At 44.9% G+C, this 20051-nt stretch overlaps 1 protein-coding gene and 1 pseudogene across 3 annotated transcripts in view; both read left to right on the top strand.

The window, feature by feature from the left end:
* VILL (villin like) overlaps window positions 1-20051 on the top strand; it is a 71011-nt gene that overhangs the window by 42222 nt on the left and 8738 nt on the right. For all 3 annotated transcript variants that reach the window (XM_087712422.1, XM_087712421.1, XM_087712424.1), the window contains exons 11-16: window positions 1987-2087; window positions 5319-5456; window positions 7294-7452; window positions 8819-8998; window positions 15077-15222; window positions 17065-17209. In XM_087712422.1, coding sequence (XP_087568548.1) covers window positions 1987-2087; window positions 5319-5456; window positions 7294-7452; window positions 8819-8998; window positions 15077-15222; window positions 17065-17209 — 869 coding nt within the window. The remainder of the gene's footprint in view (window positions 1-1986; window positions 2088-5318; window positions 5457-7293; window positions 7453-8818; window positions 8999-15076; window positions 15223-17064; window positions 17210-20051) is intronic.
* Window positions 9068-10085, top strand: LOC106551003 (large ribosomal subunit protein eL21-like; annotated as a pseudogene).

The following is a 20051-nucleotide window of genomic DNA, read 5'->3' as shown; positions in this document are numbered from 1 at the left end:
GTTCAGCGGTTCAAATCTCACCGGCTCAAGGTCGACTCAGCCTTCCATCCTTCCGAGGTGGGTGAAATGAGGACCCGGACTATGGGGGCAAGTTGCTGACTCAATTTGCTAAAAAAAATAAATAAATTGTAAACCGCTTAGAGAGGGCTGAAAGCCCTATGAAGCGGTATATAAGTCTAATAAATAAATAAATAAATAAATAAATAAATAAATAAATAAATAAAATTCTGGAATGTGCAGAAATAGAAAGGTTAACTCTAAAAATCAAAGTAAAAGAAGATACGAGATATTTTGTGAACTTTGGGAACTTTTCTACCAATGGTTAGCCGACAGATACAGAGGTTAGATGAGTGTATTTATTTGAAATGTGGATTACATGAGAAAAAAGAAATGATTAGTAAATATTTTGATGGTTATATACCGTATAAGACACTCCGAAGTATAAGACGCACCTAGCTTTTGGGGAGGAAAACAAGGGGGGGGGAAATCTGCCTCTTCCTCCCAGCAATTTGCCTCCTTGCAACGAACAGCAAACAGTACAGACAATATACACTTTGTAGTTTCACATTTCAGACTATAGTTGTACAGATGCTGTTAAAATTGATGTGCTTTCTGGAAGTATAGTTAGTTCTCTGCTATTTAAAAGAAGATACAATAGCGCTGGGCCTCTTCAGATTAAGCATTTATTTTAAAAAGCTTCTTCATTTTGTTAAACTGTCTAGAACAATAATAAAGCAGTCTTTAAAAAACAAGTCTAACAATTTGAGCATTCTATAGGCATTTATAGTTATTGACTTCCCTCCTTGCAGCAAACAGCAAACAGTCTGATTAGCACAAGAAAAAAAGAATCTGACTCCCAGCAATTTGCCAAGTGGAGCAAACAGCAAGTTTCACTTTCAATTTCTCCCATCATCAGCTGTTTCAGGCTGCAGGGACTATTATAGACTATTGAAGCCTCCACAAGCCCCACTTTGCTGCAAGGAGGTAAATTGCTGGGAGGCAGAGGCCAAAGGTTTGGGGCTGGTGGGTGGGTGGGTGGAGCTACATTTAGTGTATAAGACGCACCCAAAATTTTCACTCTTTTTTAGGGGGGAGACTCTGAAAAATAAGGGTAATTGATATTATAATGGAAGATAGGATAGGATACTAGAGCCAAGGTGGCACAGTGGTTAAATTCAGCACTGCAGGCTACTTCAACTGACTGCAGTTCTGCAGTTCGGCTGTTCAAATCTCACCGGCTCAAGGTTGACTCAGCCTTCCATCCTTCCGAGGTGGGTAAAGTGAGGACCCGGATTGTTGTTGGGGGGGCGATATGCTGACTCTGTAAACTGCTTAGAGAGGGCTGAAAGCCCTATGAAGCGGTATATAAGTTTAACTGCTATTGCTATTGCTATTTTCAATGAAGTGACATGGTGGCTCAGTGGCTAAGATGCCTGAGCTTGTTGATCAGAAAGGTTGGCAGTTCAGCAGTTCGAATCCCTAGCGCCGCGTAAAGGTGTGAGCTCCCATTACTTATCCCAGCTTCCGCCAACCTAGCAGTTTGAAAGCACGTAAAAATGTATGTAGAAAAATAGGAACCACCTTTGGTGGGAAGGAACAGTGTTCTGTGCGCCTTCGGCATTGAGTCATGCCAGCCACATGACCACGGAGACATTTTCGGACAGCGCTGGCTCTTCGGCTTTGAAATGGAGATGAACCCCGCCCCCTAGAGTAAGGAACGACTAGCACATACAATGTTCTAAGGGGAACCTTTACCTTATACTTTTCAATAATGATTGATATTATCGCATAATATGTTTAGAGGTACAAGATTGTAATGATTATGATGATGTTTATATTTTAACACATTGGACACCTAGAAAACACACCGTTCAATACAGAAATCGAATTTGTGATATAAAACAATAAAAATGTTTAATTAAAAGAGAAAGAAAAATTTCCAAGGGCCTACTTTGTTGAAGTTGTGTATTCTTGTCTTATGTGCAGCCAAAATAGACCAAGCGAAATTTGACATCACTCAATTGTACATGTCACCAGAAGTGGCCGCTGAAGAGAGAATGGCCGACGATGCCTCTGGGAAAATTGAGGTGGGATATTTAAAGTTCTTGACTTACAACCATGACAGCAGAACTTGTGTTGTTAAGCCAGGCTCTTGCTAAATGAGTTGCAATCAAATTTTGTGACCTTTTTGTTATGTGAACCATGCGGTCCTTAAGTGAATCCCGCTTTCCCTACAGTAAGTGCGAGGAGTGGTTGTAAGTCCCATTTTTTAATATGCAATGGTCACAAATGAACAGTCACTAAATGAAATGCTGTAAGTCAAGGATCATTTATAATGTTTTTGCCTTTTAGAAGAAATAACTGTTCTGTACCATTAACTTAAAAAACTGTGATCATTTATTTATTAGGGAATATGACTAACAAGAATAACAGAACAAAATGACAATGGGAACTGTAGCCTATTATAATTAATTATAATTATTTATGATAACCTTATATATAACATAAGTTTTTAAACAAAAAGATTCATGACAAAGAATATTAATCTCTACAGAGTACATTCTAAGTCTCTAACCTTGACAACTTTAAGCCTGGCGGACTTCAACTCCCAGAATTCCCCGGCCACTGCAACCATCATACTTGGTGGGCGTGGCAGGAGAAGGATACTGCAAAATCCCCATTCCCTCCCCACTCCAGGGGAAGGATGCTGTAAATTCTCATGCCCTCCCCACTCCAGGGGAAGGATACTGCAAAATCCGCATTCCCTCTCCACTCCAGGGGAAGGATACTGCAAAATCTCCATTCCCACCCCACTCCAGAGGAAGGATACTGCAAAATCCCCATGCCCTCCCCACTCCAGGGGAAGGATTCTGCAAATTCTCATGCCCTCTCCACTCCAGGGGAAGGATACTGCAAAATCCCCATTCCCTCTCCACTCCAGGGGAAGGATACTGCAAAATCTCCATTCCCTCCCCACTCCAGGGGAAGGATACTGCAAAATCCCCATGCCCTCCACACTCCAGGGGAAGGATACTGCAAAATCCCCATTCCCTCACCACTCCAGGGGAAGGATACTGCAAAATCTCCATTCCCTCTCCACTCCAGGGGAAGGATACTGCAAAATCTCCATTCCCTCCCCACTCCAGGGGAAGGATACTGCAAAATCCCCATGCCCTCCCCACTCCAGGGGAAGGATTCTGCAAATTCTCATGCCCTCTCCACTCCAGGGGAAGGATACTGCAAAATCCCCATTCCCTCTCCACTCCAGGGGAAGGATACTGCAAAATCTCCATTCCCTCCCCACTCCAGGGGAAGGATTCTGCAAAATCCCCATTCCCTCCCCACTCCAGGGGAAGGATACTGCAAAATCCCCATTCCCTCACCACTCCAGGGGAAGGATACTGCAAAATCCCCATTCCCACCCCACTCCAGGGGAAGGATACTGCAAAATCCCCATGCCCTCCCCACTCCAGGGGAAAAGATATTGCAAAATCTCCATTCCCACCCCACTCTGGGGCCAGCCAGAGGTGATATTTGCCGGTTCTCCGAACTACTCAAAATTTCCACTGCCAGTTCTCCAGAGCCTGTCAGAACCTGCTGGATTTCACCCCTGGTCATACATAATGAAAAACAGTCGTAAACCACTTGTTTTTCAGTTCCGTTGCAACTTCAGAGGGTCACTAAATGAACTGTTGTAAGTCAAGGACTACCCATAAGGGGGTGTGCTAGACAGGATGACCCATATGGCATCTTCTCCCCTGAGGCCATCTGACATCTGGCACGTTCTGCAGTGGTCTGATTTAACAAGCTGAGCAGCTGCCAGTCTGTTTCTTTCCACCTTTGGCATCCTCCTTCCCCTTGGCCTTGGTCCAAGATGGTCTTCTGGGACTGCAGCTCTCCTGGGCAATCCAGAAAGTGTTTTTGTTTGCAAGAGGCCAGCCTGAGAGCAGGACACCCTAAGGGAGGTTCACCAGGCCAGCGGCATCGTTCATTAGTCTTCTGGCAAAGTGGAGGTGGGAGAGCTTTTTTGCTCTCCCAGATATAGATATATCCTTAACTTACAAGGCAAGGCAAGAAGTAAAACAGTCAAGGACATGATAGCAATATCCCAATATCTGAGGAGCTGCCCCAAAGAATAGGATGCCCACTTGTTCTCCAAAGCACCTGAAGGCAGGACGAGAAGCAACAGATGGAAAGAGGGGTGGGGGTGGGTTTCCTGGTTTGGTGCCCGAAAAATTCACCCAGCTGGCTTTCCTGCCTAAGGTGGGACTTAAACTCATAGTCCAGTGCTGGGTTCCGGATCAGCGGGGCAGCGTTCACATGGATGTATGCAGCACGCATGTGTCTTAGCGCCTCCATGAGCCTCCGCGATGCTCCAGCTGCTCCGCGGAGTGGCATGCAGGCGCTGTACTCGGCAAGCACAGAAGCCTTAAAAGACAAGTAAGGAGCTGGGGAAGGCGGGTGGCCCTCCGGAGCACCGTACCAGAATGGTATCCGGTGCTCCACGCAGGCTCTGGTACACACATACCAGGGCATACTGCCTGCAACCCACCACTGTCACAGTCACTTATTCTCCAGCCTGGTGCCTTAACTACTAGACCCATAATGGCAAACCTATGGCACGTATGCCACAGGTGGCATACGGAGCCATTTCTGAGGGCACGCGAGGCGTTGGCCTGTCAGCTCCAGCTGGCCAGCTGATTTTTGGCCTTGATTTTCAGCCATTTTTTGCCCACTGGAGGGCGAAAAACCACCCAATACGCAAAGTGGAAGTTTGGGAACTGACTTCTGGTTTCTGCGTTGGGCTGTTTTCCGCCCTCCGGAAGCTTCAAGGAAGCCTCCTGAATCCTCCGGAGAGAGAAAAACGGCCCAATGGGCAACCCAGAAGTCCGTTCCCAAACTTCCACTTTGCGTGTTGGGCCATTTTTCACCCTTCCCAAGCCTCTGGGGCCTGGGGAGGGTGAAAAACGGACCTACTGGGCCCACTAGAAGTCAAAAAACGGGCCGCTTCCAGCCTCTGAGAAGCAACTTAGAACTAAGGAGAAATTTCCTGACAGAACAATTAATCAGTGGAACAGAAGTTGCCTTCAGAAGTTGTGAATGCCCCAACACTGGAAGTCTTTAAGAAGATGTTGGATAGCCATTTGTCTGAAATGGTATAGGATTTCCTGCCTAGGCAGGGGATTGGACTAGAAGACCTCCAAGGTCCCTTCCAACTCTGCTATTCTATTCTTCCTTCTTTAGCCTTTTGTCTGGTAATAATTGCCCGTTTTGAATTGTTCATTTTGTGTGAATGCTGCATCTGGGGTTTGTTTCAGATATGGCGGATTGAGAATCGCGAGATGGTTCCCGTTAACCCCAAGACTTATGGCCAGTTTTATGGAGGTGACGCTTACCTGGTCTTGTACACCTACACGAAGTCAGGCCGACCTCATTACATTATCTACATGTGGCAGGTAAGTAAAAAAAATAGTAGTGATGGTGGAAGGATTGTAGCCCATGTGATATGTTCGTCTCCTATTTTTTAGATGGTCACCAGTCTTGGGATCGGCTGAAAGCTGGAAACACAGGATTCAAGGTTCTGTCAGAATCAAATTGGCTAATGTTAGATACCAAGGGACAACTGTATTTTTTGGAGTATAAAACACACCAAGATTTTGAAGAGGCAAATTAAAAAAAAAATTGCACTCTGCAGACCTCCCAAAAATCGGCCTGTTTTCTCCCCTCAAAAGGGCATGCATAGCCTTTTTAGAGGCTATTTTGGAGTGCTCCTAGGGGCTGGGGGTGTAAAAACGAGCAAAAAAGCCCATTTTTCACTCATTTCTGCCCTCTCCAGCACCCAGGAGCACTCTCAAAGCCTCCTAAAGACTATTCAGGGCCATTTTGGTGAAGGGGGTGGGGTTTCAGTGTATTCAGTGTATAAGATGCACCCAGATTTTCACCCTATCGTAACTCCGAATAGTCATTAAATAAATGACCCTAAGTTGAAGACTAATGTTTTTTTTTTCTTCACTCAGCGCATAATTAACCATAATTAGACATGAGATAAGTTGATGATCCCTGACCTTAAAGCACAATAATGGTAAATTTAGAGAAGTCAGGTCGATGAGTTTTGAAGAGTTTGAGTTTATCTCCAATTTGGGTCAGCCTGTTCCAGAGGACCAATAGGTGTCTTCATAGGTCAGTGATGGCTAATCTTTTTGTCTTTGCGTGTCCACACCCGTAATGCAATATGGGCGTGACACTCCTCCATGCTCCTCCTGCGCATGAGCACGCAACCTCTCCCCGCGGCCTGTTTTGGGCCGAGCATTTTGGGCCTAGCAGGCCTCCCTGAAGCCTCCTGAGACCATAAATGGACTGTGGGGGGGTCACTGCACCTCCCCACAGCCCATTTTGGCCCTAGCAGGCCTCCCTGAAGCCTCCTGAGACCATAAATGGACTGTGGGGGGTCACTGCACCTCCCAACGGGCCATTTTGGGCCTAGCAGGCCTCCCTGAAGCCTCCTGAGACCATAAATGAACTGTGGGGGGTCACTACATCTCCCCACGGCCCATTTTGGCCCTAGCAGGCCTCCCTGAAGCCTCCTGAGACCATAAATGGACTGTGGGGGGTCACTACACCTCCTCACAGCCCATTTTGGGCCTAGCAGGCCTCCCTGAAGCCTTCTGAGACCAAAAACGGGCCACAAGGTGGGAGGGTGCTGAACCCCCCCCATGTGTTCTCCCCCCCCCCACGTGAGTGACCCTTATGCCCCTGCGCATGTGAGCGCGTCTCCCGATTAGCAGCAGAGACCCAAAAATCATCTGGCCAGCAGAGGTGTGCGTGTATGTGCAGTGGAACCGGGCGATGGCTCGGGTGCCTGCAGAGAGGGCTCTGCAGTGCGTCCTATGGCATGCATACCATAGGTTCGCCATCATGGTGGTCATAGGTCTTCCTTAGTTTGAAGGACCAAAGGTTTTCTCCTTGGGAGCAATCAAGGAACATCTAGATCAGTGTTTCTCAACCTTGGCAACTTGAAGATGCCTGGACTTCAACTCCCAGAATTCCCCAGCCTGGCTGGGGAATTCTGGGAGTTGAAGTCCAGGCATCTTCAAGTTGCCAAGGTTGAGAAACATTGATCTAGATGAAGAAACTGAATGCTGGTCAGTAATGGACCTTGGCTCGATTCAGCGGATCTTCTTAACTTCTTCTATGTGTTCCTGACAATTCTCAAACTTGGGACAACTGGCCATTTTTTTGCTCCTTCTTTGGACCTTGGAAAAGAGAGTTCCAATTCAATCTCTTCCTCCCTAGGGCCGCCATGCTTCAGTGGACGAAGTTACGGCTTGCGCTATCAATGCTGTGGAGCTGGACAGGAAATATGGGGATGAGCCAGTCCAGGTCCGAGTGACAATGGGGAAGGAGCCCCGTCACTTCCTGGCTATCTTCAAGGGAAATTTGATCATTTATGAGGTACAAACGGTCTTTGCAAGACCTTCGTGTTGCAGAAGATGAGCCTTCCTTTGCTTCTCTTTTCATCTCTGGTAGACTATGGTTGGAAGAAATGCCCCATCTGGGTTCAGTTCCAAGTGGGGGAAAAGACACTGGAAACATGGAGGCTGCTTGGAAAGACGGTTTAATGGTGGACATTGAACTCCTGAACAGAAAAAAGGGGGATCAGATGCTTCCGGATGTTGGGTGAAGAAGAAAATAAGAGGCAGAGATGCTGAAAGTCCCTGGTTTTATCCCCCCCCCCGGCCTTTGATCTTGATCTTGTATTCTGACTGGTTGTCAGACTCCCGTGGGGCTATGCAGGGGCAACTCTCTAGGCTGTGCTTTGAGTCCAAATTTGAATGCCTTGCTGGCTGATGTAATTTTCCCAGGTGCCTTGTGGTGAGTTTATGTAGGCTAATCTCACCTTTGTTGTGTAGAACAGACTAGCTCAGGTTTTAATGGCTCTTTGACAAAGGTGGGGAGGGGGCAGGGAGCTGCAAGGAGCTACTTTGTCCTTAAAACATGTTTCTCCCTTTTCTCATCCTGGGAAATATAATATTCTGCCTTTTTAAATATTCCCCAGGATATTTCATTTTTCTAGGAGAGGGGTGGGTTTTAACTTCCTACACTGTTGCCCAAAACATGTGGATGGCGTATCCTGTCATTACATAGATGCTCTTTTGTTGCTGGGAAAAAGGTGACTGATCTTGTTTACTTTATTGGGTAGGAAGCAACAGCTTATTGGGGATACCGGTGTTCCTCAACCTTGTGGCTTGAAGCTATGCAGACGTTGATCAGAATGGTCTCTCTTAGGGATTTCCTTTGCCTCGTGGGGTGGACTTCATCACAGCGGTGGGGAACTATGGACCTTTTACGACTTGTGGACTTCAACTCCCAGAATACCTGAGCCCGCATGGAATTCTGGGAGCTGAAATCCACAAGTCATAAAAGGGGGATTAGTTCCCCACCTCTGATCTACAACACCCCCGTTTCCATCTCATTGGGGAAAAGCATCGTACAGCATCCATCTTTTTGGCACTTACAATGTTTGGTTGTGGGTCACCATATTTCATCAGAAGAGCCGAGGTGGTGCAGTGGTTAGGGTGCAGTACTGCAGGCCACTTCAGCTGACTGTTATCTGCAGTTCGGCGGCTCTAATCTCACCGGCTCAAGGTTGACTCAGCCTTCCATCCTTCTGAGGTGGGTAAAATGAGGACCCGGATTATTGTTGGGGACAATATGCTGACTCTGTAAACCGCTTAGAGAGGGCTGAAAGCCCTATGAAGCGGTATATAAGTCTAACTGCTATTGCTATTGCTATTCATCATCGGGTTGACTTTTCTAGGGAGGCATCAGTCGCGGTCAGAAGGCAGAGCCCGAAGCAGGCATCCAGCTCTTCCAAGTGAGAGGGACCAACGAATTAAACACCAAAACGGTTGAGGTCCCGGCCCGAGCATCCTCTCTCAACTCCAACGATGTCTTTCTTCTCAAGACCAACCAAGTGTGTTACCTGTGGTGTGGAAAGGTAAATGAATTAAGAGTGCTACACCTGGGTTTTTTTGTTTTCTGTTTTTGGCCTCTGGCAGCAATCGATCAAGATGACAAACACAAAGGGAAAGAGGAGAGGGACGTCTTATATGTTCTCAAAGACCCTTTCGCAAACATGGTAGGCGACTTCTTGCTAACTACATGCGAGTCTAGAAGAAGGATGATATTGTGGGTATTAAGGGCACGGGGACAGTTCAAAAAAGGCATAACCCACAAATGTTACCATGGCAAGACCGAAAGAGTATATAACAGGGACGGCAAATCTTTTTGTTGAGGTGTGCCAAAAGCGGAGGTCACTGGGGTGGTGGTGTCACGTGTGCATGTGCCCACACCGATAGTGCAATGCGTCCATCCCACACACACATGCGCGTATAAACCCCAGCAATCCCGCATGTATGCATGCAGGCCTCACTGAAGCTTCCGGACTTCCGGGAGGCGTATTGGGATGGTTTTTGCCCCCTGCAGCTTCCGTGGGGGGGAATAAAACAGCCCGACGGGCAAACCGGAAGTTCTGGAACAGACTTCCGGTTTGCACATTGGGAGGTTTGTTGCCCTTCCGGAGGAAGAAAAATGGCTGAAAATCAAGGCCGAAAATAAGCTTGCCAACGCGCACATGCGCGCTGGAGCTGGCCTGGGCAACACCTCGCGTGCCTTCAGGAATGGCTCTGCATGCCCCCTGTGGCAGGCGTGCCATAGGTTTGCCATCATGGGTATATAACATTACTCAGCATGCTGTGGGCATTATCGTGAACAAGGAGGTTACAGGCAAGACCCTTGCAAAGAGAATCAATGTGCGCCTTGAACACGTTAAGCATCCTAGGAGCAAAGAGAGTTTTTTGCAATGAAAGGGAGGGAAAGGAAGCAAAGGGAAAGGAAACTTGGTTTTAGTTAAAATGCCAGCCTGCCCCTCCAAGAGAAGCCCCCCAATGGCAAAGAAAAGCCAGAGTTGCCGGAACTAATTCCTTATGAATTGATGGCGTAGTCCAGTGATGCCTAACCTTTTTGTCCTCATGTGCCAAAAGTGCGCATACACACGATAGCACACACATATGCCCACATCCATAGTGCAATGCACACATGTCACACACATGCGCCCCACTCCCCTGTGCATGTGCGTCCCCCCCCCACGCACTCCGCTTTGGGCCTAGCAGGCCTCCCTGAATCCCCCTGGGACCAGAAATGGTGCACAAGGCAGGGGGCATGCTACACACTCCTGTGTTCCCCCGCACATGCGTGTGTGACCCCCCCCCGCTTCCCTCCACATGTGTTCACATCTCCCGCATGTGTGACAGAGGCCCAAAAATCAGCTGGGCGGCTGGAGGTGCACACGCGTGTGGAGTGGAGCTCAGCTGGGGCGACGACTCTCATGCCTGCAGACAGGGCTCCGTGTGCCACCTGTGGCAAGCGTGCCATAGGTTCACCATCATGGGCATGGTCTGTCCGAACAAAATAAAATACCTTGAGAAGAGAGAGAAAAGAGCACTACACCTTCATTCCCTCAAGGTATCTTTTCCCCCCTGTGGACAAGATTAAAAAGAGGTATTATTTTCAGGAAGGATACTAGTTCCAACAGGCTGCATATCTATCGAACATATAATTATTAAAGTTGACAAGGCTGTGGGTTAATTGATCTCATTACTGGATTTTGTTTGGCTTCCAGTAATTATGGAGATATTTGTACCTGCCTCGCTTGCAAAACATCAAAGACACGTGTGGCTACGGAAAATTAGTTTTTCAAGATATCTGGCTCATCGCTAGCAAAGTATGATCTTGAAGCACTAGCTTTCTGCTTGCAAGGGGCAGTCAGTGAAGGAGCATCCAGATGTAGGTAGTCCTAGGTTTACAGCCGTTAACTGACTTATGGCTGGTTCTCACACCTACGACCACTGCAGCATCCAGTTAGTAACATGGTTGTTTAAGTGAATCTGGATTCCTCATTGACTTTTGTTTGGCCAGAAACTGCAAATGTCATAAATACGAGTCAATTGCCAACCATCTGAATTCTGATCAATGGGCAACTGACTTGCATTTATGGCATTTGCATTTTCTGGCAAGCAAAATCAGTGGGGAACCCAGATTCACTTAACAACCATATTACTAACTTAACAGCTGCACTGATTCTCTTAACAACGGTGGCAAGAAAGGTTGTAAAATGGGGAAAGATTCACTTAACAACTGTCTCACTCAGCAACAGAAATGTTGGGCTCAATTGTAGTTGTAATTGTAGTTGGAAGGGGGGTGGTGGTTTTCTGCTGTGCCTAGATACCATTTTTGCACAGATGAAGATTTGCTTCACTTGTTCGCAGAGGTGGGTTTCACATAATTACAGTGTACCATTGGCCTTCCATGCATGTGTGCGGCCTTCCATGCATGTGCTTTGCTTGCACACGTGGCTTGCACACATGCACGTGGCTTAGAAACAGTTCCAGACCAGCTGAATACCACCACTGCTTCCACCGCTCAGTTCCAACAAAACTATATACAGTTAAATTTTAACTAATAGGGGGGAAATGCTATGATATAGGATATAGTTAAATAAAGAAAGGATAATGATAATAAATTATATACATGGAGGATTAGAAAACGTTGGTATTAAATATTATGGATGTTTTGCTAAAACAGGATACGAGGACTTAATGTTAATGGAGGATTTTGCAAATAAGTAAATGAAATGCCAGCATGTGGTTATGGATTGAATCTTGGTATATTTAAGGATGAAGGCTGTTTAAATAACTGTAGTCAAATAAAAGTGGAGGTATGATGATGTTAATATAGTAAATATTTGAGTTAAGATATTTGAATTAATATGAATTATATTTGATGACGGCGGAAGAGATGCACAAAAGCTTTTTGTAACCAGCTGATATACTTTTTACAATATATATTTGTTTTGGAAATAAATAAATAAATAAATAATTTATTTTTTAAAAAAAACCCGCTCAGTTCCTAACTGGGTACCAGTGCGCAGCCCTGGATTTGGGGGCTCCTGCATTATAGGACAATGCTGAATAGGTTGATGATGTAAGTTGGTAGGAAACTTATCATCTATGAATTTTTTTAAAGGTTTCTTTTTCCATTTTCATAACATACAACCACATGTATGCTATTACATAGCCAACATCGTATTGCTTGCATCAATTAGTCTTACCATTAACTCCCAAAAGCAATTATTGGCTCTTCTGCTCTCCATACACCATATTTTTATCCATCACTTTCTTCTCCCTCTCTCCTCCCCCTCTCTATCTCCTTTCTCCCCTCTGTCATCTTTTCCTTCTCTACTTCCCTTTCCTCTTTCTTTCTCCTCTCTCCCCTTTCCACTCCTCCTGTCTCTCCTCCTCTTCCCCCCCACTCTCTCTCCTATCCCTCTCTTCTTCCCTTACCTCTCTCCTCTACTTCACACTCTTCCTCTCATTTACTTGGTGTATTTCAGCTTCTGAGCAAGCTCCATTTTATGCTGATGGTATTTATAATTCCTTTTCAATATACATATTTAATTTTAACATATATCTGTCAGTGTTCCAAGTATCATGTAGAATTAAATCAGAGTCCAAGGCAAAATAATCCTTAAAGTTCCAATTTAATAAATCAGACATCTTAGCACATCTGTGGAATCCCAATTCTAAAGAGCTTCCTGGGATTCCACCCAGTTAAAAGTTCATGATCTTGTCCCTACACCCACAAATCCATCATCTTCTTCCACGCTGGCATCTCCACCCAGCTGCTTCCGGTCAGGTGTAAAAGTGCGGAGACAAAAGATGACCTTGGTCTTCTAGAAAAGAATGACAACATTCCACAATCCTACTCCTTTCTATTCCCCCCTCCCAACTACTACACTAATGGAAAAGCATAACGAAATAAGCGAAAGTGTGGCAGGCCAAAATTCTAAAAGGTATATAATTGCAGGCCTGACAATATCTTCTTCTTCTTTTTTAAAGAGAGAAAACAAAGTATACATATATAGTCATTATTCTTTTAACCTTAGCCTTGCCTCATTTTGGCCGAGATGTAGACCTGGTTATAATTCCCAGCTATTTTTGTCATTATATAACAATGCATCCTTACACTCCCCCACCTTGTGATTCTGTCTTCAAATCTCAATAGTTTCCCATTGTAAGTATATCTCATGTTCCCTCTCCATTTTTCCATATCTTGGATTACATTACCCTTAATTATCTATAAATGGCAATACTTATGGTTCATCTATGAATTTTTATCTTTCTTGCACGGGGAAAGAGCGGTTTGAATTTTTGAAAACTATTTTAAAGCATGTTTAGAAGGTAAGCTACAGTTTTGACTTTAAGCCATCTCAAAGTGGTAAGGAACTATGCCAGTCACATTCTTCGTTGTTGTTGTTGAACATATCTGTCAAATCCTCTGGCCGGAAACAAGTCAGTTTGATTTTTTTTTAATAGAATTTATTTTTATTTTCAAAACAAACACAACACGTAAAATCTTCCTTCTTGCATACTGTAGAAAGTGTATCAGTTGGTTACAAAAGGTTTTCGTGCATCTCTTCCACAGTCATCAAGCATAATTCATATTAACTCAAGTATTTTAACTCGTTACCCTTATACCTACATTTTTATTTGACTATAATTATTTAAACGTCCTTCATCATAAAATATACCAAGAGTTAATACATAACCACATACTGGAATTTCATTTAATATTTCTAAAATCCTTCAATAACACTGAATCCTTATGTCCTGTTCTAGCTAAACATCCATAATATTTAATAACAAACTTTTCTAATCCTCCTTTCCAAATAACTGTTGGCAATTTTCATCTAGTTTCCTTATATTATACTCATATATATATATATATAGGTTGTCATCATTATCCCTCCTTTATTTGACTATATCCTGTATCATAACATTTCCCCCCTAATAATCAAAACTTAACTGTATCTGACTTAATTCTTTTTTATTAAACTTTGTATATAATCCAAAAGGATTTCTAATCTTCCTTTCATGGGTATCATTCAATATTCATATCCAGTTATTACTTATCATAACATTACACATTGTATACATTATTATCATTATCAATTATTTATTTAATTATATCTATTATCACTAAATTCCACTGTTTAACTAGTTTTAAGTTATATTCTTCCATCTGTCAACCTGTGTCTTTCCAATAACAAAACAATTTTATATCTTCTGCCATTTTTTTTAAAATGGGAAATGTGCACTTTATTTCTCCCATTTACCGAGACCTTTACCAAGTACGATGTGGCAGGTGAGACATGATAGCATTGTTGCAATATTTGAGGGGTTGCCCCAGAGAGGAATGGGGTCAAGCTATTTTCCAAAGCACCCAAAGGCCAGACAAGGAACAATGGATGAAAACTGACCCAGGAGAGATTGAAGCTGAAAAATAAGGAGGAATTTTTCTGACGGTGAGAGCAATCAACCCATGGAATAGAAGTTGCCTTTGGAAGTTGTGGGAGCTTCATTACTGGAGGCTTTCAAGAAGAGACTGGACTGCCATCTGTCAGAAATGGTGTAGGGTCTCCTGCTTGGATGAGGGGGAGGGGTTTGGACTAGATGACCTACAAGGTCCCTTCCAGCTCTGTTAATCTGTGGAACTTTTGCACATAGGGAAGAAAAATCAAATCCATATGTGCCTGTGAAAGGTCCTTCTTTGATGTTCTTTATAATTCTCTTGTATCAATGGGGGAGAGCAAGGTAGTGATTTAGAAGCTATAAGGAGAACGTCCATCTGTTCTTCTGTCATGTTTTGCAAGCGTCTGCTCACATTTTTGGGATCAGAGAACATCTGAGAGCTTCAGGAAGTGTAACAGAGGTGGGTTCCTACCGGTTCGCACTTATTCGGTAGAACCGGTTCGTCAAATCTACTGAACCGGTTAGAAAAGGTTCCACCACTGGACCTGGAAAGCAGGCCACACCTACAGAAGAGGTTTCAAAAAATTTGAAGTGTAAGGAACTAGGAGTGGCTTTGGAAGGACGATTATCCACTTGCCTTAAAGGATGATGGGCTTTGGGAAGAGGGCGCAGTGACTAAATCCACCTTGACCTGGGTTTTCTATTAGGGCTGCAGTGGGGATGAGCGAGAGATGGCAAAGACTGTGGCCGATATCATCTCCAAGTGGGACAAACAGACCGTTATGGAAGGACAGGAACCAGCTGAGTTTTGGTTTGCCCTCGGAGGCAAAGCGCCTTATGCCAGTGACAAGAGGTAAGATCACATCACATTCTCTCCTCCTCCTCCTCCTCTTCTCCATGAACCCCACCCCCTTCTAACATTGATAATGTGACTTAATTTGGTAATGAATTGTCTGCAAGAAAGCAGCCAAGTTCAAAGAGCACCAAGGATCCCACCGTTGTTGTCTTCCTCCTCCTCCTCCTTCTCTTCTTCATCATCTTCCTCCTTCTCTTTTTTCTCTTCTTCCCCCTCCTCCTCTTCTTCCTCTTTGTCCTTCTTGTTCTCCTCTTCTTCATTCTCTTTGCCCTCCTCCTCCTTCTCTTCCTCCTTCTCTTCTTCCTCCTCCTCTTCCTCCTCCTCCTCCTCTTCTTCCTCTTTGTCCTTCTCTTTGTCCTCCTCCTCCTCTTTCTCCTCCTCTTCTTCCTCTTTATCTTCTTTGTCCTTCTCCTCCTCCTCTTCTTCATCCTCTTTGCCCTCCTCTTGCTCCTCCTCCTCCTCCTCCTCTTCTTCCTCTTTGTCTTTCTTTTCTTCATCTTTCTCCTTCTCTTCTTCTTCCTCCTTCTCTTCCTCCTCCTCCTCCTCTTTGTCCTTCTCTTTGTCCTCCTCCTCCTCTTGCTTGGGCAGAGGGTTGGACTAGATGACCCTTCCAACCAGCAAGGTCCCTTCCAACTCTGTTAATCTGTTAATGCATCTTCTGTTAATCCTCCTCCTCCTCCTTCTTCCTCTTCATCCTCTCCTTCTGAACTTCTGGCTGTATCTTTGTCTCAGAACACTCATAGAGAGAATATAAATAGTCCTCAACTTACAATCATTCAAAGTTACACTACCACTGAAAAAAGTGACATATGACTCAGAGGTGAGTTCCTACTGGACCGGACCAGTTCAGCCGAACCGGTAGTGGTTTGCCAGCCTGGGTCACTGGAACCAGCAGCGACCCAGGCCTGCCACACCCCTGAATCAGTTCCCCAGCTGGCGCAGCATGTGTTTTTTTCATTTCTAATGTTCTGCGCATGCGCAGACCTATTTATGGGCAACTGCACACATGCGCGGAGAGCAAAATTGCTCTTGCATTGAATCAGCAGTAATGCCGGCAACACCCCACCCCTTTTATGACCAGTCCTCACACTTACAACCATTACAACCATTGCTCACATGATCAGAGTTTGTGGGCTTGGTAACCAGGTGTCCACTCCCAACGTTGTCATAGTGAGAGAAAGGGGGGGGGGGCAGTGCATTCCACGCATACTGTTGCCTGAAGTCGGATCTCAGATTACTGCAGCTGGCATGGGAGAATTCATAGGGGAATGTGATTTATGACATAGACTGAGGAGTGGGGAGGAAAGTTCAGCCATAAATCAAATGAAGCTTAGATTTGACAGCGAAAAGATCTTGCCTCTAATGGTCCTAATAAATGACTAGTTTTTTATTGAAACTTTGCTCGAGACTCATGAATCAATTAGGGCATTTTTAGGAAACCTTACACCAGGATGTGTTTATTACAGTTTCAGCACCCCGGGGTCATGTAATCACTTCTGGCAAACAGATTCAATGGGGGAAGCCAGGTTTGCTTAACAACCAGGCGATTCACTTAACAACCGTGGCAAAAAAAAGCTCATAATGTCAGATGAAAGCCACTTAACAACCATCTTGCTTAGCCATGGAAATTCTGGTCCCTATTGTACTGTGCATTTTTTGTACCGTTAAAAAATACATTTTAAAAGGAATCTCTATGAGCATTTTTAATCAGGGAGCTGAGAATCTGACTTCCTTCCTTTTCTTCTAAGAGTCTCTTCTAGCACAGAATGTGGAAATAAAATTTGTTTCAACCTTTCTTTTCTTTTTCTTCTCCTTTCTCTCCTTCCCGCGATGTGAAAGGTTCCAGGAACGAGTCCCTCAATATCAGGCTCGCTTGTTTGAATGCTCCAACCAAACCGGCCGATTCATCATCACTGAAATAGTGGATTTTGGCCAGGATGACTTGGATGAAGATGATGTCATGCTACTGGACACCTGGGAAGAGGTTAGTGTGAGATGGATGATCCAGAGCAGGGGTCTTCAACCTTGGCAGCGTTAAGACTTGTGGACTTCAACTCCCAGAGTTTCTCAGCCAGCAAAGCTGCGCATGGCCCTCCCGGGCTCCGTTTTGGGTCGCACCCTCTGCCAGTGAAAATGGAGCTCGGGGAGGCCATGCAAGCTCTGTTTTCACTGGCAGCGGGATGCAGGAGGCAATTAACTAACCAAAGTCTGGTTTTAAAACTTACGACCACTGCAGCATCCAGTTACTAACATGGTTGTTAAGTGAATCTGGATTCCCCATTGACTTTGATTGGCAGAAACAATGTTGATCACAATTCAGATGCTTGGCAATTGACTTGTCTTGCAGTTTCTAGCAGGCAAAATCAATGGGGAATCCACATTCACTTAGCAACCATGTTCCTAACGTAACAACTGCAGTGATTCTCTTAACAATGGTGGCAAGAAAGGTAGTAAAATGGGGAAAATTCACTGCAGCCCTCTGCCAGTGAAAGCGGAGTTCGGGAGGGCTGCACGTGGCCCTCCCGAGCTCTGTTTTCAGCCACGTTGGCTCCTGCAGCCCCTCTGCCAGCTGTGTTGACCTCCTGCAGCCCTCTGCCAGTGAAAACGGAGTTCGGGAGGGCTGCACGTGGCCCTCCTGGGCTCCGTTTTCAGCCGCTTTGGCCTCCTGCAACCCTCTGCCAATGAAAACGGAGCTTGGGGAGACTGTGCAACGTCTGTTTTTAGTGGCACAGGCTGCAGGAGGCCATCGCAGCTGAAAACGGAGCCTCAATGAGTGACATTGAGCTGACCACACCCGCCCCCCAAGGTCAAACACAACTCTGATGCAGCCTTCAATGAAATTGAATTTTACACCCTTGATCTAGAACCTGCATGCCTGGCGCTTCTTATGGGGCATGCAAGCTTTTCTGTGTGAACTTTGTTTTCAAATCAAATTAAAAGAATGACTAACTCACAATAAACCAGCACAGGGAAAGAAATATCTGTCTTTAGTATTCCTCCGCTTACAACCGTTCATTTTGCAACTGTTCAAAGTTACAACAGTGCAGAGAAAGGTGAATTGCGACCGTTTTTCACACTTGCAATGGTTGCGTATATCCTGTGTCATGGGACCAAATATTCAGGCGCTTGACAACTGGCCTGTATTTATGACGGTTGCAGCGTCCCTGGGTCACTTTTCCCTTTACGACCGCCTGACAAGCAAAGTCAATGGGGAAGCCAGATTCATTTAACAACCGGGTTACTAATTTAACAATTGCAAGGGATTAGTTTAACAACTGTGGCAAGAAAGGTCGTTAAATGGGGCAGAACTCACTTAACAACTGTCTTGCTTAGCAAAGGAAATTTTGGACTCGTGCATGGAGGAATCCTTCTGCTCCAAGCATTAACAAGGATCAAATACAATTGTCTTCCAGATAGGATGTTAGGACTACAACTCCCATAAATCTTTGCCAGAAGGCTAGGGATCTGAACTCCAATTCAGGGGTCAGGAGTTGAGCTTATAAAAGTCTTGACCAACTTAACTTCGCTATCGGTTCATAAATGTGAGCACGAAGGGGCAGAGCGTCAAAAACTGGACGTGATGACGTCTAGGCGGGTGGGCGGAGTCTCCCACTGCTACCGCTACTGGTTCACCCAAACCGGATAGAACCAGCTGACTTCCACCACTGGCTTTAACCATGTATCTTATATATACAAAGTACTTAGCAATAGCAATAGCAATAGCAGTTAGACTTATATACCGCTTCATAGGGCTTTCAGCCCTCTCTAAGCAGTTTACAGAGTCAGCATATCGCCCCCACAGTCTGGGTCCTCGGAAGGATGGAAGGCTGAGTCAACCTTGAGCCGGTGAGATTTGAATTGCTGAACTGCAGATAGCAGTCAGCTGTAATGGCCTGCAGTATTGCACTCTAACCACTGCGCCACCTCGGCTCATATACTTAATTTTCTTACAACTGTTCAGAGTGTCACATACATGTTGTTTTAGACTTACAACCGTAATCGAGCTGGAATTGTAGCGATAAGTCATGGCAGTCATTAAGCAGGTCAGCTCACAGCATCACTGATCACAAATGGACTTTCTTAACATCTGCCACGTTTGCACATCGGTTTTTTTGCAAACAGAGCCACTGTTAAGTAAAGTCCATTATATCCAATAGGCAATTTTGCTGGAAACCAGAAGTTTTAAATTGCTTTCACATGACAAAGGTTATTGCAAACCGCCATAAATTTGAGCCAGTTGCCAAATACCCCAAATTCCAATCCCGTGACCAGAAGGGCCATCAAACTTCAAAAACCAATCAGTTGCTCTGACTTTGAAAAGTTGTTAAGCAATCAGCTGTAAGTTGAGGACTATCTATATTATAACATCTGGCAGTTTTGAGATACATTGGCCTACATCATATCCTGGCTGAGGAATTCTGGGAGTTGAAGTCCACACATCTCAAAAGTTGCCAAAATTGCCAAACACTAATCTACAATAGAGGTAGTCCTCAACGTGCGGCCGCAGCTGAGCCCAAGATTTCTGTTGCTAAGTGAGACAATTTTTGAGTGAATTTTACTCCATTTTACGACTTTTCTTGCCACAGTTGTTAAGTGAATGACTGCATTTGATAAGTTAGTAATACGGTTGTTAAGTGAATCTTGCTTCCCCATGGATTTTGCTTGTCAGAGGGTCGCAAAGAGGGATCACATGATCCTGTGGGGGACACTGCAATCGTCATAACTATGAACCAGTCACCAAGCATCGGAATTTTGATTACGTGACTGTGGGGAAGGATACTGCAAAGGTTGTAACTGTGAAAAACCATTGTAAGACACTTTTTCCA

Source organism: Thamnophis sirtalis, unplaced genomic scaffold (genome assembly GCF_051295495.1).
Source record: "Thamnophis sirtalis isolate CommonGarterSnake01/CBP01778 unplaced genomic scaffold, rThaSir2_p1.2 scaffold_4, whole genome shotgun sequence".
Lineage (NCBI taxonomy): Eukaryota > Metazoa > Chordata > Lepidosauria > Squamata > Natricidae > Thamnophis > Thamnophis sirtalis.
This window is presented reverse-complemented; position numbering and strand designations above follow the sequence as displayed.